Source organism: Protopterus annectens, chromosome 2.part2, assembly GCF_019279795.1.
Source record: "Protopterus annectens isolate FY-2018-M chromosome 2.part2, PAN1.0, whole genome shotgun sequence".
NCBI classification, from domain to species: Eukaryota; Metazoa; Chordata; order Ceratodontiformes; family Protopteridae; genus Protopterus; species Protopterus annectens.
The window spans coordinates 164,323,736-164,344,300 of NC_056730.1; the positions used below are offsets into that span (position 1 = coordinate 164,323,736).

Here is a 20,565-nt window from a genome sequence, read left to right on the forward strand (position 1 = left end):
GTGTGTGTGTGTGTGTGTGTGTGTGTGTGTCAGCTACATGGGCAGAGACAAGAAGCACTGGTTTGACAGAGAGGGTACTGGAGGTTAGCTTGCCAGCTAGGCTGAGATCTGGACTCTATAGCTGTGCCAGTAGGGAGTCTTATTGGTGACCTGGAAAGCAGGGGAGCAACCAGCCCCAGACTGACTGTGATCTCTGTGTGCACTTAAGGGAAATTGTACTTTACTGTGTGTATTTGTTATCCTTTCTTCTTATATGAGATGCCGTCTCTGGTGTTAGTGGTGAGGACTGAGGCTCCTTGATTGCTGGGCCACGGCATGACCGTCACAGACCTTTTCATAGAAATACAACAGTGAGCATGACCACCTTTTGACAAAGCCAAACTGAGATGGATCCAGTGTCTGTAAGTTTCCTATGTCCTTATTGATAATCTTCATGATAACTCATTCCATGGCTTTGCAAATAAGACTGGTCAGACTAATGGGTCCGTAGTTTCCAGGATCTGTTGAAGGACCTCCCTTATGAAGGGGGATGACCATCAAAGTCCTCTATTCTCATGGTCAGTTTTACGACTATAGTTAAATAGTGACACCAGGGTCATTATAAGTCATATTTTAGACTGTTCAAGAGACATCCCAGGAGGTTATCAGGGCCCATTGAGGCTGTGTTCTCTACTTTACAAGGGCAGCCAGTACATCCTTAGTTATAGTTGGAGGGGTTATGTTTGAGGGTATTTCTTGGGGGATGGTGTGGAGTGGAAGGGTAAAGTTGGCAGTGAATTTGTCCTCTAACAGGTTTACTATATCACCAGGATCTGTGCATGTGGCAACTTAACTACCAATTCAACACATTGCTCTGTGTTGCCCTTGTGGTAGTTGAAGAATGTCTTGTTGTTACTTTTCACCAGGGAGGCTATCTCAACCTCAATGTTTGCTTTGCTTGATCTAATTAGCCCCCTTAGTTGCCTATTTAGTATGAGAGATTCATTATCTTTATGAAAATAACACTCTGATTTTTGCCATAATTTTTTTCTTCTAACATATATCCTGTTTAATTTGAGATGCCACCAGGGCGGCTTGTTCCTGGAGCTAATTCTGGTCTTATTTCTGGTAGGTACAACCGTCTCTATACTGACACAGACAAGTTGTAAAGTTTTACTAAGAGCAATTCAGCATAGGCTGCTGTGTTCTTGGGGTTTGAAGGAGCATTGAATTTTGACAAAGCATTTCATTATAAAAGGTAAATTGCCTTGGTATTCTGTTACTGGTTTTACTGGAGTTATGGAGTTGCTTTTAATTTCAAAGGAGATAGCTTTCTGGACGGACTTTACCAGAGATGACTCGATGTGGTTGGGTGCAGTGTTGTCCCCATCATTTCTGACTATGAGGTCCAGTATGTTGGAGCCTTTCATGGGCATGTTCATCATTTGATCAAGGGTGTCTGTATTTACAAAATACAGAAACTCTGTGCCTATAGATTTTAAGCCTGTAGAATTACCTGTCTATAGAGGAGTAATTAAAGTCTCCCAGGATATTAGGTTAGATGGTAAGTTTCTCCAGTAGATGTAAGTATGCACTGTGAACTTCTTTGGGCATGGAGGATGACCTATAGTTGACTATGATATATGATATAGTATGTGTATGGTGATATGCATGTGGAGGAGCTCCAGTGCATCATCCAGTTTTTTTTTTTTTTTGCTTTATTTAGGCTCCTGGTATTGAACATTAACACCTTGAGGTTAAATTGAATTGGTTTTACAATGAGGGAAGATTTGCCATTGTGTCTTTGCCTAACAAAAACAATATGGGGGTGGATAAAGACTTAGTAGTCAGAAGCCTACAGGGGGTAGGTGCATACCATCCTTGGCAATGCATCTTGGTCTGTTAACCATGTTCTCCCAAGCTGATAAATATTTGATCCCCTCAGAATAACATCAGAAAAACAGTTAATTATTAAACTCAAACCACGAAAAAACAGCTACCAAGTACTCGAAAAAATCCAGATATAAGCAACAACACAAGTCCAATCAGCAAAAAAGCTGTATCTGGAACACAAATCAGATGACAAAAATGCAAAAATTCACTGTAAAGTATTTATTGAAGCAATAAGCGTTTTCACGGTAGAACTCCAACAACCACTTCATCAGATAGTTAATAGAATGAAACTTTCTTCCTTAAATAGGTTCCTTGCTAGTTACATTAGTCTAAATGATGGACGTAGATTTCACTTTAGAGTACAGGCAAATTGTAACACCAGATTGTTTCTGTAGGCTACACACTCAAGTGTGCTAGCCGATTTATAGCATTTATAGCATCTACTGTCTGTTTTTTCCTTGTTTCTGAAAAAAATAAATAAATAAAATAACAAAAAAAATATCTCTTGTTTTCCCGCCTTACTGAGCTAGAGTAGTCCAGTTTCAGAGTTGCTGATCCCTGGGCTTTTGTTGTAAGTTCCTGTTACTGATTCATTGCCTTATTTGGAAGGAGGGAAGTTTCCTTGCTTACCAGTGGGAGTGGGAAGCACTGAGCAACCTGTTAGTCCAATTTGGTGAGGTTTCAGCCAGTAACTTGTAGTCCATTGGTCGTTTTGGGCCAGTTCCTAGCTTTTTTCAGCCCCCTGATATAAAACATGCTAAATGCGCCACTGTAGCACACAAGAGCAGCGGCGGTTAATCAAGGTTAAACTATTCGGGCTACCTAAAGTCCACTCTTCAAATTTTCCCTTAAAACAGCCTTCCTTGAACTGTACTACTGATCTAACCTGCGTATCCTATAACTAAAAAGTTCATCTCTACTTGATTCTCAAGTAGACTATTCTCTATCTGTAAAGCCTAGCACTTGCTCCTACAGTACTTTACCCTGATATAGCACTTTTATTATAGACAGTACCCCACCAGCCTAATACCCCTTTCTCGATCACCCACATCCCCCGGAGTCTTTTTTCAGTTTTTTTGTCTACTCCTTCTAGCATGTTGAGGGATCAGTTGCTAGTGTCCTCTCCTACTCAGCTGGTGAACCTGGGAATATTGAGGCAATGTTACAATTGCCTCATGTACACAGACAACCCTCTCCTCCTCCCACAAAACACAAATACATGCGAGAGATGCAACTATACAGCCAAACTGGAGGCTGAGCTCTCTCAACATAGGACTGGCAAGACCAGACAGGAGGAGAAGGTAACCACACACACCACATACCCAGTCTCACATAGTACTATCACAACTTCAAATCATACACATAAACACACAAAGACATACTGGGAGGCTCTGATCAAAAATCTACCAAAACAGCAGAGGCCACCAAAGCAGACACCCAAACAACTACCACCTCAGGACACAACACATGCAACACATAGACCACACAGTCAGTGTGCCAAACAGTCACAGCCCTTAAGGCCAAACACAATGCCAGACACACTCGTCATTGGTGACTCCATAGTCAGACACACTGACGTCCCGCTCACCAGATTGAGTAAGGAGAAGGTCACAGTAAGCTGCCTGTTGGGCGCTAGAATCCGCCACATAACGCAAGCACTCAGGTCTCTCAACAGCAGGTACAAGTACGACTCGGTCATTGTCCACGCTGGTGTAAACGACCTGAGATGTACCTCCTTGGACTACATGAAGAGAGACATTGAGGAGCTCTCTGATTATGTAGCCCAGGCAGGTATGACCCTGACCTTGAGCAGTATCCTACCTTCACCAAGAATGATGCCACAATACAGAGATAAGATGATCAGCTTTAATAATTGGCTTAAACTCTGGTGTCATTCAAAGGGGATCCAATGTCTGTCTGCCTGGGATGACATGCTGGACAAGCCACGCTGCTTCGCAAGGGACGGCTTGCACCTGTCACCACTGGGCTTCCAGATATTGGCAAAGGCTCTTGCCACCCCCATAGTGCTTTTTTTAGGCAAGGCTCAAATTCTAAACCTACCACCCTAGAACACAAAAAAGGAAAAAAACTAAGGGTAATGCTGCTCAATGCCAGAAGTCTCAACCTCAAGATGCACGCACTTGAGGCCCTTCTCAGTATGGAGAACATTGATGTCTGTGCTGTGACTGAAACCTGGTTCAAGGATCCTGAGAGCACCCCAGCACTATCAGGTTTTACCTCATATCATGCGTTCTGGCCCCAAAATCCGGACAACACCAAGAAAGGAGGGGGGTGTCCATATTCATCAAGGACACCCACACCTCAAGGTTGGTGGCAACGCACTATGCATCGGAGACCATCCAGGTGCAATTAACCATAGGCAAGACTGCTCTGCAATTTGTAGTATGTTACAGGCCACCCTCTCAAACTCAGGAACCTCACATAACTTTCCTGAAAACACTGGAGGGGATAAATGTATCTCCTAACACCATCATACTAGGTGACTTCAACTACCCTAATATAGACTGGGATCACTATTCAAGCCCAAACACTCTAGCCCAAAGGTTCCTGGAGTTCATAAACTCAAATGCCATGGAACAACTAGTCACCATCCCCACAAGAGGTGAAAACATACCTGATCTCATCATCACGAACATGGGATCACAATGTTCAAGACCGGAAGTATACCCCTCACTGGTGAGATCAGATCATAAACTAATCTCACTGGAGGTCCTCATCCCGCCCCCACCTGAGATAAAAAAGACCACCGTGAAGAACTTCTCAAAAGCCGACTTCACACTTCTAAAGACTAGCGTGGTCTCCTTTAAGACCCCCGAGCCGGCGGTAAACATTACTCAAGCCGCTGAATCACTTACAAATGCCTTCTACCAGCACCTACAGGACTGCATGGATCAGGCAATCCCAAACAAAACAAAGACTCTTTGTACCAAAGGCAAGCGTCCAGTCTGGTGGACCCCAGCCATAAACAAGCTCTACAACAAAAAGAGGAAGCTACTACATGATAGAGCAAAATCCTTAAAAGGTAAGACACCTTTGATCATTATAAGTAAAAAACTAAAAGCTCTCATAAAATCATCCAAGGCAAATTTTGAGAGAAAAATTGCAAAGGACTCAAAAGACAATCATAAGGCCTTCTTTAGCTATGTTAGAAACCTGGGAGGAAATTCCCAGATATGCTCAGAATTAATTCAAAATGATGTGAAAATTACTGAACCTACAGACATTGCCAACATACTGGCTGACAGGTTCAGTGCAAACTCCCCCCCCTCCCCCCCAAAAGGAGAGATATCTATACCAGAGGATTGTAGCCCCCCAAACATCTCTAACGCCCAGGTGAGAACTGCTATCTCCAAGGCGAAAAACACAGCATCCATGGGACCGGATGGTGTCCCCGGCTGTGTGCTCCACGAACTCAATGAGGAATTAAACCCGCAGTTAGGACAGCTGTTTAATCTTAGCCTCACCTCAGGATACGTACCCAAGGAGTGGCACACGGCAACTGTGGTCCCACTTCACAAAGGCGGTGCCTCCACCGACCCTGGAAATTACCGTCCCATCAGCTTGACAAGCCTGATCTGCAAAGCCATGGAGAGGATCATAATGGAACTCATAAATAAAGACATAGGGAACTTGCAGACTTTGGATCCAACCCAGTTTGGCTTTGTCAAAGGCAGATCTTGCCTATTAAACTTGGTTGACTTTTTCGAAACAGTCACCAAGGCCATTGATGAGGGAAAGGCAGTCCACACAGCCTACTTCGACCTGGCAAAGGCTTTCGACACAATACCTCACTCAGGTATCATTGAAAAACTCATCAGCTTAAATGTAAACCCATACATCACAAGATGGGTTGCAAACTGGCTAAGTGACAGAACCCACAGGGTCAGAGTTGCTGGCGCCATGTCAGACTCAAAACCTGTCACAAGTGGTGTCCCACAGGGCTCAGTTCTGGGCCCACTCTTGTTCGGCATCTACTTTTCTGAAGTACAAGCAAATACAGGAGAGTTATGGCTTACAAAGTTCGCAGATGACTGCAAACTGGGCGCCATAGTTGAAAACACATCTGACACAGATATCCTTCAGAAGGGTCTCACAGAAACGGATAACTGGTGCCAGAGCCATGGCCTAAAGTTAAACGCCAAGAAATGCATAGTCATACTCTTCGGGAAAAACAAGGTTACCCCTAGCTACCATATAGGTGGCAATCCACTGAGCACAGAAGAAGTGATCAGGGATCTGGGGACCCAGGTTGACAGTAACCTTTCGTTTGACACTCACGTTGCTAAAGTAGTTAGGAAGACCTTCTACATTGCCCACCTGATCATGAAGGGATTCACATCTAGATCAAGGGAGGTCATCGTCCCCCTGTACTCATCACTCATCAGACCAATGATTGAGTACAATGCCCCATTCGGAATGTATCTGACCTGACACCTGCAGCAGCTGGAAAGGCCCCAAATGTTCCTCACCAAAAGGATAAAGGGTCTCAAAAATATGTCTTATGCTGCCCGACTGAAAGAACTGCGGCTCTATTCGGTCGCTTACCGATTGCTCAGAGGTGACCTGTGCCTGACATACAAGGCCATGTCAAACCCAGAATTGATGAACATGCTTCACGTCAAAAAATTTAGATCCCTCAGAACTACAAGGGCGGGAGACTTAAACCTTGACACGGTTATTAATAGGACGTGCTGGAGGGACAGATTCATCACTCAGAGACTCCCTATGCTGTGGAACAAAATCCCGGTACATGTGAGGCAGAGCACCTCGCTGGCCTTGTTCAAGAGAAATCTTGACCAATGGATGGGAGATCGCAGATATACCCCAGGGATTACCTCAGTGTCACTGCTTGACAGAGGCACAGCAAAATAATGGGCATAGTTTTCTTCAAACTAAAGGGGTGGCGAAAGCCACAAAACTCTGGGCTAGGCTTATAAATGCCCTTGGGCAGATAGCCTAGTATGAACCTATGAACCTATGAACCTATAAGGATGTAGTCTATTTGGCTGATTGTGTTGAATGTTCTTCATTCTACATAAGGAAGTGTAACCACAGAATTAGAGAGAGAATAAGGAAACATCTTTATTGTATAAAAAGAGTATGAGAATATTGCATTAGCAAAACATGTTATGACTGAAGGTGAACATCATAGTTTTAAGTTTTGTGTTATTGATAGGGTCTACGAATCTTTGAGAATGGAGGATATTAAAAATCATACTGAAAGGGTTGAGTCACACTGGATCTTGAGAATGAAATCTTATAAAGGGAAAGGCCTTAATGGCCAAGCCCTGATTAAACCTGTTCTAAAATCAAGGAGATCGTTTAGATAGGAAAGATGTCATAGCTTTACCAACAGGAGGTCTAGGAGACCTTTGTTGTTTAGAAAAATTGCTTTTGAGTGCCTCAGCATACATTTGTCTATGTGTGTGTTGTGTGCTATGTGAGGTGAGTGAGGTGCTCGTTTTTTTGATAACATGATGCTCATGTGTATGTGAAAATTTAGCCTCCAGTGTCATTGTGTAAGTTTACATTTCGCATACTGTATTCGTTTCCTTAAGGATTAAGTGGTTGTTGGTAAACATGAGACAATTGTTACATTGTCTCCAAAGGTAAGAGCAAAACTGGAATGTTAACAACTGCAAATGCACTGAAACACAAATCTTGAGCAGAAAGAACAATACTCTCACTACTGTAATTCTGTTCCAGTGGTAAGGCACCAGACTATGCAGAAATTTACTAGTAACACTGTTTATGGGAAACATGTAGTAATAAATGACTAAATAATGGTCATATCTGGCAGCAGTTCACAATTCTGCTGCAACCACAAATGAAAGTACAAGACTAAGGCCCAACAGGGTTTAAAATACAAAAACAGCAAGCTTTTACAGGTAATTCTACTTGTGGAGTTGGAAGTGCAGTGTAATGTAGAAATGCAGTCTTCCCACAACTTTAAATTCAGCTAAAATACTTTGTTCCCAGAAAAAAAATGCAAACAGATATTTTTTTTGGCTAAAACATGTAAAAAAGAACATTCCATAGAAATATATTGCATAAGATTCCACTGTTACACCTCTACCCAATAGCCAGAGATCAGAAAAAAAACTTGTACCCTGTATCTGTAAGGTAAAGGCCTTTACTATTATGTCAACCCTGCCCCAGTCCCATATTAATACTGATCTTTTAACCAGATAGGCCCACTGGATATACAGTCCTTTTTCTGGCTCGACCCTTGGACATACAGTAGGTCAATGAAGGATGAGGGAATCAAACCCTATACAACAGGAACTATGGTTCACAGTCTTTACCCTCTGCACCAACTGCCACATAGTTGGGACTGTCTGCCATCTCCTCCCAGGCTGATCTATACTGGACCATTCTTTAATGATGCTAAAAGCTAAGCCAATTGTTGAAGTTAATAATCTTTTGGTCATATTGCAATATCAATAAAATGCTGCTCAAAGCTAGGTTCAGACCTGTCTCAGCCACGTATTCCAAGAGCTCTGTCATATCTCTTCATATATGTATGTGTGTGTGTGTGATTGTATGTGTGTGTGTGTATGTGTGTGTGTATGTATGTGTATCTATCTACATATATATATATATATATATATATATATATATATATATATATATATATATATACATATGTGTGTGTGTGTAGATGCATATGTGTGTGTGTGTGTGTGTGTGTGTGTGTGTGTGTGTGTGTGTGTGTGTGTGTGTGTGTGTGTATATATATATATATATATATATATATATGCATAATATATATTAGTAGGTAAGGTAACGTCATGGGTTTATAAGCACTTATAGATTTATGTGTAACTCTGCCCTCTGATAAAGCATTTTTTCCAGTCTGATTTCCATTCCATATATCAGTAATAATATTACTGCTAAGTATAAGTTTTAAGACCTTCCTTTGATAAGTTATTTGAGAATTTGCTATTGGTTTTCATGCAGTCATTTTTAAAGTTGCTAAATTTCATCATCAACCCTCCTTTTTTCCCCATTTTCTACATGGAGTTGAAATGTTGCATCAGCTGTTGCCCTCTCTCTCAGTTCAGTGCCACTCTCCTATCTTCTTCCACAGCCATGCTTGTCTGTCTTAGGTCTTCTCTCAAACAATCCATCCATTTGCTGCACATTTTTGTTTCCTCTTGCCTTCTTTCTGTCTGTCACAAATCTTCTTTACTAGATTTTCTTTTGCTTTCCTGCACAAACCGCTGTAATCTGTTCTCTTTGAGCTTCTCTGCAATTGAAGCTGTTTGGGCTTCTGCTCTGATGTTTTCATTTCTTTGTCTGTCCCACCTATCCTGTGCATCCTATCACCCATCTCTGGCACTTCATCCAGTTCACCTCTAGCTTCCTCAAGTACTCGGCTTTCACTGCCCAGTTTTCTGTACCGTACAGTAGTACTGGTCACACCATGTTTTTATACAACTTATTTTTCAATTTTTTTGACATTCTTCTGTTGTGCAGTACCCCTGACACTCTGTACCAGTTGGTTACAGCCTGTCTAACTATAGCTTTGACCCCCTTATTCAGGCCTCCCTTCTGCTCAACCACCTCTCAGTATTTCTGTTCTGTCACAATTCTGAGCTGCTTCTGATTTCCCCCGTATGCTGCCATTACAACTGTCTTATTTGTACTCAGTTTCATCCCTTATGCTTTCAGTTTTGCTTTTCATTCCTCTATCTTTTGCTGAAATCTTTGTTCAGAGACCGCCTGTAATGCATTGTCTGCATACAGCAACTTCTTTAATATGTCCCCTCCAACCTGTTTGCTAATGTAGTCCATCAACAGAATGAATTGAAGTGGGCTTAGATTCTGAAGGCAAATTAATAAAGTCATTGTCATTATATTGCTCTACACTGATCTGATAAAGCATTACCTTCGTATTGGTAGACATTCAAATGTGCTATAGAATCCTTAAGTTTATTTTACTTACTTGCGTAATTTATAACAATGACTATAAACTGATGATTCATCAGCAAAGCTTGTCCAAAGTTTGTGTTTCTTTTGTTTTCCTGATTCTAAAGGGTTTCAGCCAGCAACTTCATTGCTTATAAAGTACCAGTTTTCCCACTGACTGAATGTTTTTCCTTAAGGGTCGGAGACATTTTTCCCCTAAGTCTACTGGTGGTAATGTGAGATGTTTTGACTATATATGCAATATATCTCTGTGACCATCTTTCTATCCATGCATCTATCTAGAAGTGTGAGTATACTGCACATTTGCAAGCAGACAGATGCGCACAAACACACAGATAGATAGGCAGACAGATAGATAAAATCTTTTCTTCATATATTGATTAATGCTATTAATGTTCTTACATTTAAAGCTGACCTATTAAATTCTTGGTGATCATACGGCATAAGTGCAGGTATTGTTTTTTTCTGAGTTGCTTTGATGGGAATCTACTCCATGACGTAAGCCAGGGAACCTTGTTGGCTAAGCTTACGTAGGCCCTTGGCCCGATAGCCTAGTACCTACCTATGAACCTATGATTGTAGTTAATTTCTGCTTTTCCTACTAACTAGTAAAATACAAAAAGTAACCTGAAAGGACCCATTTTCAGTAGCGATCTGTTACACCAGGGTGTTCTCTTATGATGATAATTATGATGCCTGATTTCCAGTGAGAAATGAACAACTTCTTACACATAATGTCTACTTGCATTTTACAGCCTATTTGAGCTTCAGCCTGAAACTCCAAAACTAAAGGACTATGTAAGGTCCGTGTGCATCTCTGATACCCATTTTGCAACTAATATTCCACTGCCTGAAGGGGATGTTCTGATCCATGCAGGAGATTTCTCAGAATTAGGCAAACAACATGAAATTGAAAAGTTTTGTGCATGGCTGGGTAAGAACATTATTTTTGCTTTATGTTCTGTCTGTATACATGTCAAAGTAGTTAAGAAAATATGTATTTGGAATTATCTCCCCGTATAGATAGAAATGTGTCATTTTCTAAAGAGATGTATGATTATACATGAGTATCTCTGTATGATGTGATTTTAAGAGTTCATCTCTGTTTACATGTATGCCTGGGTATGTGTGTCTGCATCCCCCACATCGGCGCATTAATTTTATTGTTTTATTCTTCTTCTTGTCTTATATAGCTTGGTAGGTCTATGTCAACAACTGTAGGGGCTTGACAAACAGTGATGTGGGATTCGGTTTCCCATTGATAATTATAAAGTAACCAGTGGTAATGGAGATTATAGACTGCCACAAGTGCCTCATGTTTAACATTTTTATTATTGTAGCTGCTGCTTGTTGTCCCCAAGTTTGGTTTATTTACTTTACTGGATGTTTTGAGGGCATCGTCCTTACTCATTTTTTATCTTTGTAAGTAATGGTGTGCCTTATAGTACTGGAAGGCAGGAAAAGGCAGACTTACCTACCATTCGGGCTACATGCCATCCCTAGGAGTTAGGGAGGACATTGAGCCATAAAGTCCCTGTTATAAGAATAAAAAACAACACTCATTTATACAGTAGAGAAATGAAAAGCTTATTGTGTGTGTGGCACATGAGCCTTAGTTTTGGGATATTTCCTCATCTTGGGAAGTAAACTTGCAAAATAACTCCATATGCAAACAAAGCACTGAAGCTGTAAACTAGAGGAAAGGATGCATTGTGCATTGTTTTCCAAGCACTAGAGGATAAAATGTCAGTACAGCTCCTTCAGTGTTAACAGGTAAATGAGCAATACATTTCCTTATGAAATGACAGAAAGGGTCCTGGTGTCAATGTCCACCTGTCTACCCATCTTTAAAATTATAATTCATGACAAATTGTCTTAAGATTTGCTCTATGTGTCCATCCTGATCAGGTAGAAATATCTGTCGATACCTGGGTAGAGGAGAACAAGACACAAAAGCACATGTCATGGCTAGGACTGGCTGTTGAACACCCTAATGTTGACAGAGAAAGATGGATGCAAAAGAACAAAACAAAGTTAAAATGGGAATGGAAGGATATTTATAAACAACATTTATTAAGTTTGAGAATCCATTTGTGTTACTGCTTTGAGTTTCTGTACTTGTTTTATTAATTTGCTGAAGAGATTGCACTTCAAGCTTAAATTTAACTGATGGTGAATGTGTGCTGACCATTGACTGTGTTTAATGTACATTGTTACTACTACTTGTAAAAAAATATGTACTTGTTTGCTGCTGTGTCTTTTTTAACCTGAAACATAGTTGCAGCAGGCATCTGCAGTAGGTTTACTAGTAATCTAAACTGAGACACAGATCTTTCTTGAGCTAAACTATTTCCAGTGAGAACTGTTAGCAGTTTTTTATCACTTACACTGAAAATAATGACTCAAGAATACACCCAAGTAAACATTTTCATTGTGAAGTATTTCATTTTCTTACCAGTTATGTTCCCTGGGCAAGCTTTTTTTTTATTTTCTTCGGTCATCAATAATGCTTTCTCCTATTTGCTTCTGTATTTGAATAGTGCTACAACTGCTTGTAGCACAGCTAAACTACAGAAGGGCAAGACTGTTTTGAAAAACAAATCAGATCTTCATTTACTGTACAGCCTTCTTGCTTCAAGGTTCAAGCTCAGTTGCTTTCTTTCTTCCTTGGTCTAACATTCTGAAATGGATTCTGCTTTGAATGTTATGGACACAGTATATGCCTACTCGAAGGTTTAATTGCAAGCGCAACACCAGTTAGCGATATGTTTTTTGTGACAGCTTTAAGTATTGAGTCATTTTATCAAGTGGAAAGGTTATGCTTACAAGTCCTCTGATCAATTGGTACACCTTGTTAAGACTTTTTTCAACACATTTTGAGTCCTTCATTTTTCAAACCACTTACATGCTTTAGGATATTAGGTGAGAATTTATATTCAGCCATTCGCCTTTTTAGAAGCTCGGTGGCTCTTTACATTACAGGCAGTATTTAGAAGTTTCAAGGCCCTCTCTCTTCATGCATGGCAGATTTGTGCTTCATTCCTAATAGCATTTCATACTCAACAGAAGTGACTGATATTTTAGTACTGTCTGGGTAAATGGGAATGATTCTTATTTTGGTTAGATCAGTACTGTAGACCAAAAAATGATGCAAAATTCCAGAGCTGTCAGATTATCTGAACCATGTGTAGAAGATAGGTTTATCTTTTATTTTTCTACCAAAGTGCATTTTTATGCAGTTTTTGCCTGTATACCTAAAGTTTCTTATATGTCAATGGAGTTATCAATCTGAACTTTTCTGAAATTAATTTTATACCTGGTCCTCTTCAGCATGAAATATCTTCTTTTTAGAATTCAGGCTTTTGATAGAAAGCTGATATCAATACAATTTAACCATATTTCTGTGTGACCTTGAAATGTTCATATTAGAAGGCACATTTTAGACACATTTAGTTAGTCAGCTAACTCCTAATTGCTCTAACTCAGACGCTGCTATACCCAGAACCCAACTGTCCTTAGCTTTTAACTTGTTTCCACATCACTTATCCAAGCCCTAATTAAGAAATTAAAGCCACCCACTCTAGCTGCTGATCTCCTCCCTGCAGGGTATCTACAAAAATCTGCAGATGCCATTGCAAACCCCATCTCCATCTTAAGCAATAGAACTATATCCAAAGCTACCACCCCCTCAATCTGGAAAATATCTTATGTAATACCACTCCATAAAGGAGGTAGCTCCATTGAACTGTCAAACTTAAGACCCATACATAGCTATTTTGTCACCCCTGGCTAAGATTATGGAGAAATGTGTCCATAAACAACTTTTGCACCTCCTTATTCAAAACAAGCTGTTGGCCAATTCTCAGCATGGCTTTATATCACCGTACCACCTCAACCCTCCTACCTTTCTTGAATGCCATAAACCAAAACCGAAATAACAGCAAACTATCCTCAGCCCCCTTCCTCAGTCTCTCCAAAATCTTCAATATGGTTAACCACCAACTACTCATCCATACTCTGAAGTCAATCTCCTTAAATAGCCATGTTCTCCAATGGTTTCAAGCTTACCTAAGTGGTAGACAACAGGCCATCCTATGGCAGGACAAACTATCAACCCGTCTATCCATCACCCTAAACATCCCCCAGGGCTCTATACTAGGACTTCTTCTTTTCTCTATCTTTTTTAATGACCTTCACACTGTCATCCCAAATGCAACATGCATTCAATATGTGGATGACTCCACTTTGATTTGTTCAGCCTCCTGTCCATCAACTCTATTGGCATTAATCCAGAATACTTTCAAAACAGTTGAAAATTGGCTCTGTAATCATCAGCTGATCTTAACCCTAATAAAACAAAGCTGCTTCTTTTCTCTCCCACTTATAGGTCCTCCCCACTTTCCTTTACCATTAAATCTAATAATGGCACCATTATTTCCCCAGATGCCCAAACCAAACTCTTAGGCGTTATAGCAGACAATAATCTCAATTTGATATGCATGTCAATCAAACTGTTAAAACCATTAATAAAAAACTTGGCTCCCTTTATAAGAGTAAACCTTTCCTTAGCCCACTTGCTAGGACTGCTATTGCCCATTCCCATCTACTGTGTACTCTCCTCTATGCCTCCCCTTTAATCACCAACCCAAACAAATCCGCTCTTACCAAACTCTCTAGCTGTTATAACCACATTACTAGAGTTGCAACTGGCATGGAATACAGGACATGCCACTGTTATAACCTAAATCTGCTAGGGTGGCAAGAATTGCCTAGCCTACTCCAGTGCAACCAGCTCATAGTGGCCCATAAAGTTCTCAACCATCCTGAAAATTTGCCTGCACTTAAAAACATCATCACCCCCTATAGTAACCTGAGGCCACTTCGCTCATCTAATAGATTGATAGTTCAAACATTCAAAACCAACAGCTCTGCTGGGGACCCCCTGTTTTCCAACTCTATTGGCAAAACTTCGAACTCACTTCCAGCAGATCTTATTCTAGAACCCTCTCTAACTCAATTCAAAAAAAGTCTCAAGCAATATTTTAAAACACACTGGCTATGTCCTTGTACTAATCCTGACTAGCTCCTTCTCTATAATGTAAGTACTATGTCATAATTGTTTAAGTCTACATACCTATAAAATTTAAAATAAGAAAGATTGTATAACTTACTTGTTCTATTAGAGTTTGTAAACGGTGTGTAACATGTAACTATTTTGTGACTTTACTGCATGTTTTCCCTTGGAGCTTTTCTCCCCAGTCCTCCGCTGAAAATTGACATGCATCTAGTCAGACTATCCCGGTCAACAAATGTAAAATACATAAATAAATACATAAAATTTTGTTTACTGTCAATTTTAGCCAGAAGGCTATATGAGGTTCAGGTCATGATATGAATAATCTCCCTTAAACAGTGTCTTTTGTGCCTAAGGAGTTGCTCTCAGGGCTGTGCCACAATTTATTCCCATGGCTGTTTCAGCTGTATCCCTGAACCAATCACTTTATCTGCCAGTATTTTTGCCACAAAAGCAAATCAAAGGGGAGTGACTGTTAGACATCTAGGTATGCACAAGGAATAAAGATGCTTCGTGGACTGGAACAAGGACATCAAGTTAATTTTGTAAGTGCTTTACTATTTATCATTTTGCAAACTTTTAATTATTAAACAATTAAAACTAAAAGTCTGAGTATTACCTAATACAACCAGTGATATTGAAACGTACATTAATTGTATTTCATGACATTTATTGATATTTAATTATGAAAAAGATGCCTTCCCCACCAAGAATTATACTATGTTCCATTTATTAAATTATAAAAAAGTCATCAAATGATTAGAATAAGCAGCCCTTTGTTAAGAGTCCAATAATCTTAAAACCACAATTTCATCAATGCCATGATGGCATAAAAGTGATGTATGGATGCACACACTTTGAACGTCTTTGCCACCAGTCCAAATGCCATTGTTGAATTTGTGTCTGAATGCCCTTCTGCTGTGCTGATTACCAAGCCGTGTTTCAGGTAAGTGTCCCATTGGGGTTTCTTCTTATCTTTTTTTTTCTGTAATAATGTTGGTTTCATGTCACCCAGAAAGGAAAAATGTCAGTGTGGGAGGCAGATTCCCCATAAAGACACCAGTGTCTTTTTTGTTTAGTTGCTTCCCATGACCATACATAGTGTTCTGTCTGCCAGGCTTTTGTCCCGGAGACTCTATGTAGTTGTCTCTCCTCTTTGTCTATTTACCTTTCAAACCAACATCTTAAGCTGTTGACTGAAGGTGTTATGGCAAAACCTTTCTGTCCCAAAGGTCAGCCATCTGCCAAGAAAAAGTCCAAAAAAACTTAGGTGTGATACTGCTGCTGTCCATCCTTCTCCAGATGCCCCTCTCAAGAGAAAATCCATAGGATCATCCAGGCGTTGCTTTGGATTCCTCTGCAGTGACCCCATCAGAGACCAGCATGGATCCAACTTCCCGTATGTCCTCAGAGGCTTTACAAACATCTTCTGCAGACATTGGTGGATAACCATGGCTGATTTTGTCTAAGGGGACCAAGAGGGATTCCGCAGATCTTAGTTAGGGAGGAGATTCATACCATGCTTATTGAATGTTGCCAGGGGTTTAACCCCCTGAGTGTTTTTTTTTTGTGGACGTCCTGCAGAAAAAGAATTAGAAAAACAGACATATTTCCCGTGTAGTTAAGGATCCTCAACATGAATAGCAGAAATTTATTCAGGGGTTATTAAATGCTTTGATGGCTTTATAGCCTCCTAAAGGGATGTCAGTACTTGCCCCTCCCTGGTCTTCCACTCTTCTTAAAAGATCCAGGGAATTGGACTCTTCAGAGGAAGATCTGGATTCTGGAGAAGAGTCACTGGCTTACTCTTCTCAAATTCCTTCTTCCATGGACTGTGGTTCAGAAGAAGAAGACTCTATTAGTCCAGATTCCTCTGTGGTGGAATGAACTCTCTTTTGGGAATACGTTTGCCTGCATGATGGAGTTTTTTAAGTGATATTGCTCTCAAGTCTCTGACATTCAGAAGAGGTATTATAAGGTCTTCCAAATGGAGTCTTCTAAGCCATTAGCTGTTGCTCCTGTCCTGACTGCCCTTTTAGATACATTTTCAGCAGCTTCTGTGGCTCCTGATTCTTAGCCCATGCACCCAAGAAACCTGATAGATTTTACAAACTGCCTGAGGAGTGTAAATTTTTTTATAAATGCCTTTCTGCTGACTCTTCTGTAGTGTGTGTTTCTTCTGACAAGCCCTCCAAGTTGTTGCCCTTCTACCAAGTTGCTCCCTTCAGATAAGGATGGTTAGGGCTATGGACAGGCTGGGCAAAAATGTTTAAAGTGCTGACACTTTATCCTTTCTTGCCATCAGTTACCAGAATCATATGACAGGGTATGTTTTGGCCCTCCTTTCTCAGGTCTCTAAAGTGGTTTCTAACCTTCCTGATTCTGAGGGGAAGGCTTCTGCCCTTTCCCTCTTGGGCTGTACCTCCCAAGTTGCTTAGAATGCAGCTGATGCTTCCTCCAGGGCTGTTACCTTTGATTCAGTTTTAGTGTTTTACTCTTGGCTTCATCTTCAGGCTTTGCTTGATGACATTAAAGCCAAACTATTGAATGCTCCTTTCAATAAAAAAATTGTTTTGGTGCTGCTGCTGAACTTTTCAAGTCTCTCGAGATAAGGGTAAAGCCTTGCAGGAGTTGAAACATATTTTTATTTCTTCTATTTCCAAGTTCCAGAGGAATTATCCCTCCAAATCTCCTTTTGTCCATAGGTAGTCTCGCCCTTTGCCTAAGGAAAAAAAGGTTCTAGACCTATGCCTCCTGCTAAGTCTGCTCAGGCTCCTACCTTCCAGAAACCTGCTTTTTTAGGACAAGCTGGGTTCCATCTGACAGCTTGTTTCACCTTTTCCTTGGTCAGGATCCATTACCCCTCCATCTTTCCTTGTCTCTTCCAAATTGGTTACAGATCACAACAGACTCTTTGGTTTTGTCCATTATCTGCCAGGGGTATTTTATAGTTTGGAAATCCCAATCCCTTCCTTTCATTTTGGGTATTCCTTAACCTCTGTGGGGTCATCTTCCTTTTTTCCTCCCAGAGGTGTTCCATTCTCTGTTAGTTCAGGACACCTTTCAAGCTGTACCTCCTGCCCAGGTAGGGAGGGTTGTTTTTTTATTCCAGAATGTTTTTGGTTCCCCAGAAGGAGGGCACTTGGAAACCAGTTCTGGATCATTCCCAACTCAACTTCTTTCTCAATATTCCTTTTTTTGACTGTTGTCTCTTCAGATTTTATTTCCTCTTCTTTTATCCCAGGCCCTTCTTGTCTCTCTGGATCTCAAGGATGCCTACCTTCATATCCCCATCCATTCCTTTTTCAGGAAAGATTTGTTTCAGTGTTTCTTTTTTGCATTTCAGTTCTCTTCTTTGTCCTTTGGCATTTCTACTGCACCAAGGGTATTCATCAAATGCCTCCCTTCTGTCACTACTGTGTGCAGGAAGCAAGGATCTCAGATCTTCCCCTATCTGGATGATCATTCAAGCTTCTTATTCCATTGCGCTGCTTCAGGATCTCAAGTTGACGATTTCCCTGTTGCAGAATTTGGGGTTCACCTTAAACTTCAAGAAATCAGCCCTGTCATAATTTATTTGGTTACAGGCTTCAAACCATCCCCATGTTGGCATCCCTGCCTGTCCCCAAGGCCCTGTCTCTCACTGCCTTTTTCCAGTCTCTTCCTCCCCTGGCTTCAGTTACAGCCAGGGGATTTCTCAGGGTTCTAAGGTTCATGAATACCATCATTCCCATGTGCCATCTGGCCAAACTCCACATGAGAAAGCTTCAGTGGTACTTCATGTCATTGTGGCTCCAACATTGCCATCCCCTGGACTTCCTGGTATTCTTCCTTCACTGTCTCAAGCATGAGTTTCGGTGGTGGATCCATCAACTTTCTGTCAACCAGGGGCTTCCTTTCCAAGTTATGGTCCCAACTCAAAAGCTCTTTACAGACACCTCATACAGGGGATGGGGTGCTTCCTTTGACCACCACAGGGTTCAGGGTCTCTGGCCTTTTCATCATAGGTTGAACTACATCATTATAAAGGAGAAGAGGGCTCTGCTCCTGGCTGTTCAGGCTTTTCCTTCCCTCTTTTATCCCAGGCCCCAAATATTTTTCACAGACAATACCACAGTGATGTGGTATGTCAGCAAGGAAGTTGGTATGAGGTCCAATCTTCTTTGTAGACTAGCTCTTCTGGGATCTAACTGTCCAGTATTGAGTGACTCTTCAGGCAGTTTACATTCCCTTGGAATACAATCTAGTGGCAAACTCTTTGAGCAGGTCTAGCACACAAGCTTATGAATAGATGCTTCACAGAGATGTGTGCCTGGACATTGTCAATCAGTGGGGTATTCCTCAGGTAGATCTTTTTGCCGCCATTCAAAACAGACAACTTTCTATTTTCTGTTCCATAGTCCTACGTCCTCTGGCTTTGAAAGTGGACACCCTGTCTTTTCTTTGGAAAAAGATATTGCTATATGCCTTCCCTCTCCTTCCTGTCATATCACAAGTCTTGTGCAAGAGCAGGCAGGCCTCTACCAAAATCTTTCTAGTCACTCCCTTTTGACCCAGACAGCATTGGTTCCCCCTTTTTTTCTCACTCAGCTAGAGGCAGTCACCAGAAGTTCTCAGTGAGTGGATCTTCTCGCACAAGACAAGGGGTCTCTTATTCATCCTCACTTGTCCACTCTTCAGCTGATGCTGTGGGTGATAAAGTTTTTATCCCTTTCAGGCATCTCTTTGATGAGGATGTGCTTTGGGCAGGAGGCCAGGAAACCCACTGCCAGGAAATCATATTTGTCCAAATGGAAAATATTTTCTGTCTGGTGCCTCTTTCGCCATTAGGCTCCCCTATCTGTGGAGGTTCCTCTGTTCTCCTCTGTTTGTGTGACCTGTTCCATGCTGGGTGAGCATATTCTTCAGTTAAAGCTAACCTGTCAGCAATTTCTGCTTGTCTGCCTTACATAGATTCATAGGTGGTACTAGGCTACTGGACCTGGGGCCTATATAAGACTAGCCAAAAAGGTTCCCTGGCTTTCACCACCCAAGAAAATTATTTTCCTGTGCCCCTGTCAAGCATTGCCGCAGAAGTTATCCCTGGGGTGAATTTTCTATTTCCCATCCAGTCGTCAAGATTTTTTGTAAAGATGGCCAATGAGGAGCTTTGCTTGACATGAATGGGTAGTTTGTTCCAGAGTATGGGAAGTCTCTGGGACAGGAATCTATCCCTCCAACATGTTCTTTTTATTGTGGTGACAAGGTTTACATCCCTGGAGTGTTTAGTTCAGAGAGATTGAAATTTCTTTAAGTGTAGCATGTCCAACAGCTCTGGGTTTGACATAGCTTTGTATGTTAGGCAGAGATCACCTCTGAGTAGGTGATATGCAATGGAGTAGAGCTGGGGTTTTTTGATATGGTCTGCGTATGGCATCTGTTTGAGGCTGGTAATCCTCTTAGTGAGGTATTTCTGTGGCCTTTCCAATTGTTGTAGGTGTCTTGTGAGATACATGCCAAACAGGGCATTGTACTCTATTATGGGTCTGATGAGGAATGAGTAGAGAGGAACAATGACCTCCTTTTTTTTTAGTGGAGAACCCTTTTGTGATGAGATGTGCCACACAGAAGGATTTCCTGACTACTGTGGCGATGTGGTTATCAAAGGAGAGACTACTGTCCACCTG

The 20,565-nt window shown here is 41.1% G+C and overlaps 1 protein-coding gene across 1 annotated transcript in view; it reads left to right on the forward strand.

Annotated features, from left to right (window-relative positions):
- The window catches only part of LOC122795579 (metallophosphoesterase MPPED2-like), a 545,143-nt gene that overhangs the window by 185,457 nt on the left and 339,121 nt on the right, over nucleotides 1-20,565 (forward strand). Inside the window, exon 2 of the mRNA XM_044063827.1 lies at nucleotides 10,581-10,759. Within this exon, the coding sequence (XP_043919762.1) occupies nucleotides 10,581-10,759 (179 nt within the window). The remainder of the gene's footprint in view (nucleotides 1-10,580; nucleotides 10,760-20,565) is intronic.